Raw genomic sequence first — 5,284 nt, forward strand, 5'->3', positions numbered from 1 at the left:
AAGTACTGCCTTCCTTACCCAGCACACCCTGCTCTCCCTATCATGTTGGAGACAGGACTGTGTTTGGAATTGGCAGGCATAACTCGGTTATGTGTTTTATGTCTAAACTCTTGCAAGTCCTCCTAGGGAGCTCCCTGAGCTAGCCTAGGAAGAGGACACAGCACCTCGTGCAGCCTGTGTTGCTCCAACAAAGCTGTCCTGTGGCAGCGAGTTAAAGCACTGCTGAGTAAACTGCTCTCTCTCTCTGGACCCAAGGGATCGGTGGGAAGCTGACCAGGCAGGGAGTGTGCTTCTGCATCAGCACGGCTTATGAGGGCACCTACTTAGATTCTTACTACCTGGACCTGCTCACCAAGTCAGAAGTGCGGATTTACCGCCACTCTGTCCCCACCTTCATCCCGCTGAAGCAGATTGCCAAGCAGTACTTGCAGACTGACATCAGGCGCTTCTTGTCTGTCCTGTCCGACCACCTGAATGCTTATGTTGGGAGGAGGTACCAAGCAGACCAATTACAGGTACCAGTGGCTGCAGCCATGTTCTTCACCCATCCTTTTCCCTGTGGTATACCAAGTGTTACGAGTCTGAAGTGCTGGGCCCGGGGGGAAGTTCTTTATGTGGAACACTCACAGTTCTGGTTTTCAGAACTTCACAAGTTACCCCATGGTTGCAAACTCAGTTCCATCCATTGTCACATACTTGAGTGTTGTCTGGTGGGTTGGTTAACATTTGCTGCCAAACTCCAGAGGCCCCTAAGCTGAAATGGGTGTGATCTTGTAAAAAGCTGCTGGAGGACATTGCTTAAGGGCTTATTAAACTCTTACGAACACTGGTTTATTTAAGTCTTTCCCATGCAAGGACTGCTCAAAGGCATGCCAGGCTCGTGCTTGGAGTGCTGTGCCTGGCAAGCTCCAGCCCTGTGCTGGTGGACTCCCTTCCTAGCTTCACATTTCAGAAGTTGTTTTTGTCCCTTCAGGAACACTTTTCAGACCAGATAAAAGGAACGTTGCAGAGAAACTCCTTGTGTAACTTGCTGGTCTTTAATTACAACATGTCAAGTAAAAGCAAGACTTTTCCATTCAACGTGAGGCTGCTTTACGGTGATCCCTGTTGCAGCCTCCCCACTGAAGTAATTGTTTCCTGCAAATGTAAGTGGACACTGCAGGGGTCTGTCTGGGGGAGATGGGGTGGGCAGAACCTACTGTGTTTCTGCAGATGGGTGGGGGTTCTTTCTGGCTGAGTTTAAGGACGAAAGGGAGCAAGCTGTCATATTTCTGAGGGAGAAAAGATTACGGAAGGAATTGTGTGTAGTTAGTGTTGGGTTTTGTAGCAGTTGTAATTCATCCCTAGCACAGATCTCTTGCAACACTGGCAAGATGGGATGGCTGGAGGGAGGGAAATATGATGGGGATGGGAAAGGAAAGGTTTGAGAGCAAGCCTGGATCATTTCAGACAGATAGGCTGCTCGTTCCCAGTTTTTAGTTACTCAAAATGCGGAGTCTGGTACAGTCCCAGCTGGATCAGGACACTGTTTCCACAAGTCCAATGGACAGAGACTAGCCTGTGCTAGTGTGCTCTGTGTATGTGGGAGAGTCTGGTGAGCAAATCTAGCCAGAAACTCGGAAGCTGTCAGTCTTAATCATAGAATGGTTTGGACCATTCTATGACAAACCCAGCTCCCTCAGCCTGTCTCTGTAGCAGATGTGCTTCAGGCCTTGGAGCATCCTTGTGGCCTCCTGTGGACTTGATCCAATGGGCATCTTCTGAGATAAGAGAGCAGTGAGGTGACTGAGACTCCCATATTGCTGTCCTCACCCTTTGGCAGTGGGTATTTCTTATGGCACTTGCTTTCTGCAGCCATCAAATCCCATGGGGGAGCTGCAGGACATAGAGGATCTGGAAAGAGGGTGAAGGGTTATGAGAAGAAAAACTGTAAGGCATGGGAGAGCGAGAGACTCCCTCGGGACAGGGGAAGAATGAGAAGCAAATAGTTTTCTGTCAGCAATATGGTGTTCCTTTCCCCACTGATCCACCCTTCTCCCTGCCAGCGGATGCTCCCTCATCTCTAACAGAGACGGCCACAGCTCACTCAGACCTGTTCCGCCGCATGCCCCTGCACAAAGCCTTCCGCTCTTTTAGCAGCGCAGGAGAAACCCTGGGTGGAACACCATAAGCCACCCTGGTCTCCCAGCTGCCCTGCATGCCAGAGCTCATCTCAAAACACAAACGTTGTCCATGGACTGCTGCACCACTGCTGGGTACCCCCGAGGAGCGAGCGGTCCTGTGTGAATCTTGAGCAATGTTGCCTTGAGGCTTTCAGGCTCTCTTGTTGCAGGTAATCTTCCCACAGCACCGTGCTGCTCGCATGTCTGAGTGCTGACCTCTGAGATTGGTGCCACAGAACTCCACGGGTGCAGGAGAGGTCTCACAGCTGGGATTAGACATTATATTAAACCTTCATGATCTCGGTATGTTGGGGGCAATGCCCTGTGGGTTATCCAGCACATCCCAAAAAGAGGGGACCAAGCAGCATAATTGGTGTCCTGATTACTACAGGCAGGAAAGGACTTTGTTTTAGAAGCTGAAAGGGGTGAGGGACAGAGGTGAGGTTTAGTTGTTTCTAGCAGCAATCCCTGCCCTCACCAGGGCTGTGTTAACCCCCAACCCCTGAGCCTGAACACTGAATTTACCAGAAAACGTCATACCAGCAGTGCCATTACAGCTGCTATTTCCTGCCTGTCAGGCATGAGGCAGCTTTACTGGTGCCCTGTCATGCTTCAAGTCTGCATCAGATCCTTAAAACTTGTCTTGTAGCAGTGCTTTAATGTCTTGTTAATAAAAGTTCTGTGTTACCAAAATTGTCATGTTTAGAAAAAATTGTCTGTTGATTTCCTTTAGCTTTATAATGTGGCTTAGTAGAATAAAATGGGATTTAAATGACTGTATTTTCTCCCATCTCTCATTTTTTATGACTGCACCTGAAGGGCAGCTGCAAGTTCACAGACGATGCTGCTTTAATCTTGTGCACCTTCCTGTTGAGGAAAGGCTGGGCTGTGCTTTAGGGACAAATCAGTGGGAACCAGACCCTTAAGCTGCTGGGGTGAAGTGTCACAGCTTGTCACCGAGGCCACTGTGGCAAAGCCAGGCTTAACCTGTCTTGGGCATAACACCCTGTGTGAGTGGGACAGAGGGAGGCAGGTCCAGGCTGTAAGACCCACCGTGCCTCTCAGCTTGTATTGAGGGCTATGAGCACCCTTGGAGGGATGCACTGGGTGGTGTGGGTGACTTCCCCTCTCCAGCATCATTACGGATCCCTGTGGGTGCTGCTTTGCACCTGCAGACCTGCAGCCCAGGCCCTGCGAGTGCAAGGCTGTGGATGTGGCTTTCCTTCTGCCTGACAGGGTGGGGATTAAACTCCTGTATCATTCTTATCGCCATTCCCAGTGTTGAGGTACTCTGCTGCCAGAGCCAGTGGAGCCCCAGGGAGGCAGAGGAGTGAATGCCACTGGTGGGAGGTGCTCAGCCTCCGTTTTGAGGATCCCTCCAAAGACAACTTCCCCTTGGAAAGGCAACCAAGCCCTTCCCACCATATCCAAACCCCCACAACAGAGCAGGCGCAAAATCAGGCTTTGAAATTCAACTGCTTCTATTCAAGAAATTAGCGGCGTAATTACAATCTGTGTGTGCCTCCCTTCTCCCCCCAGTCCTGGCAGCACCGGGTTTAACACACTGGTACCCTCCTTGGCTGGTCCTTTGTCCTCTTTTCCATCAAGCAAGAGCGAAGTGACTGCAGCATCCACGGGGCAGTGTCCAGACAAGCGCAAGCCCCACTGCAGGGAGGGAACAGGCACAGTTAAAAATATAAATGTCAATCTGTACTCTTATATATATTTATATATCTGAAATACACAATATTGGTTCCTTTTTCTTCTTCCCCAAGTCAAAGGCAGCACTGTGCTCCCCATCTCCATCTCCTGACTGCGGTGGTTTGTGACGAGGATGAACTTCGTACAAACTAACAGCAAGTCCCGAATGCTCTCGGTTTCACCCGGCACACAGAAGAGATGTGGTGTCTTCCCATCCAGCCCTGAGTTTGGATCTCCTCGTGCCGAGCACGTGGCAACCAGGGCCCGTGGTGCTACTTTAATGTCGTACTGTCCCCTTGCATGGCTGGTGGTGCAGCTATGTGTCCCCGGCCCCATGCCCACAGGGGGCTGCGAGCTGGTGTGTGCTTGCACGTGAGCATGAGTGGCTGGAAAGGGCATGAGTGGCGGGAGGAGCCTGTGTCTCCCTCCTGCTCAGCTGCAGGCTCAATGGAGCAAACCTCCCACCAGAAACCTCCAGCAGGGGCTTGGAAAGGCTTGTACCAAGGGGTTGGTTTCTCAAGTTTGGTTTCAGATCTGGACTGCAGTGGGGTGGACGTCCCTGGGTCCCTCCTTGAGCCGCCCTGCTCGACGCTGGGAGGCAGTGGCTGGGGGGGGGGGGGGGGGGGGGGGCCGGCCAGCCAGTAAGGTCAGACAGAACGCCCTATCCAGCCCTCTTTGTTGAGTGTACAGGCTGGAGTTTAGTGTGTTCTCTATGCTCTGATCCTGTAACTGCATACATGAGGATGAGCTTTGCATACGTAACATGTCTTAATTGATTTCTTTGAAGCTAAGTTTGAGTGAAGTTCTACAAGACGAAGACCCATGATGTTGTTTTTCCTCTCCTGGAATGAGCCCTGCTTCTCCCGGCCCTTGAGGAAGAAGGTGAGCAGCTCTCCTTTGCCCTTGACATAGATGGCTCCCCGGCGCACAAAGCGGAAACCGTACTCCTTCAGGATGAGGTGGGTCTCCTCCACCACCTGCAGGGACATGTTGGGCAGCTGGGAAGTCCTTGCACGGCACATGGCATGGGGAGCAGGGACCCCCATATGCTGCTTGGACAACAGGTCTACCCACCAGCCTAGCTCCTACCCCATTGTCCTGGGATGCCCTTTGAGCGTCACCTTGCCCTGTGAGGTCTACCCACCAGCCTAGCTCCTACCCCATTGTCCTGGGATGCCCTTTGAGCATCACCTTGCCCTGTGCCCAGCTCAGAGGAGCCAGCCCCAGCCCTCCTGTGTGCTCCCAGTAGCACTTTTCCCTCTCCCACCCACAGCCTGGGGTGTTTTAAGGGCTGCACCCCTCCATGGGTTGCCAATTTGTCCCCTCCTCATCACCCCACCTGTATGTTCCCCATCACGCCGGTGGACTCCATCCTGCTGGCCACGTTCACTGTGTTGCCCCAGATGTCATAGTGTGGCTTT

The 5,284-nt window shown here is 52.0% G+C and overlaps 2 protein-coding genes across 2 annotated transcripts in view; one reads left to right on the forward strand and one right to left on the reverse strand.

The window, feature by feature from the left end:
* CENPO (centromere protein O) overlaps positions 1-2,170 on the forward strand; it is a gene marked incomplete at its 5' end in the record, with an annotated part of 3,348 nt that extends 1,178 nt beyond the window's left edge. Inside the window, 3 exons of the mRNA XM_010020863.1 lie at positions 256-515; positions 974-1,145; positions 2,046-2,170. Coding sequence (XP_010019165.1) covers positions 256-515; positions 974-1,145; positions 2,046-2,170 — 557 coding nt within the window. The remainder of the gene's footprint in view (positions 1-255; positions 516-973; positions 1,146-2,045) is intronic.
* A 974-nt stretch (positions 2,171-3,144) lies between these two features.
* The window catches only part of ADCY3 (adenylate cyclase 3), a gene marked incomplete at its 5' end in the record, with an annotated part of 5,409 nt that continues 3,269 nt past the window's right edge, over positions 3,145-5,284 (reverse strand). Inside the window, 3 exons of the mRNA XM_010020864.1 lie at positions 3,145-3,168; positions 4,673-4,840; positions 5,203-5,280. Of these exons, the coding sequence (XP_010019166.1) occupies positions 3,145-3,168; positions 4,673-4,840; positions 5,203-5,280 (270 nt within the window). The remainder of the gene's footprint in view (positions 3,169-4,672; positions 4,841-5,202; positions 5,281-5,284) is intronic.

This window comes from Nestor notabilis, unplaced genomic scaffold, assembly GCF_000696875.1.
Source record: "Nestor notabilis isolate BGI_N333 unplaced genomic scaffold, ASM69687v1 scaffold6408, whole genome shotgun sequence".
NCBI lineage: Eukaryota > Metazoa > Chordata > Aves > Psittaciformes > Psittacidae > Nestor > Nestor notabilis.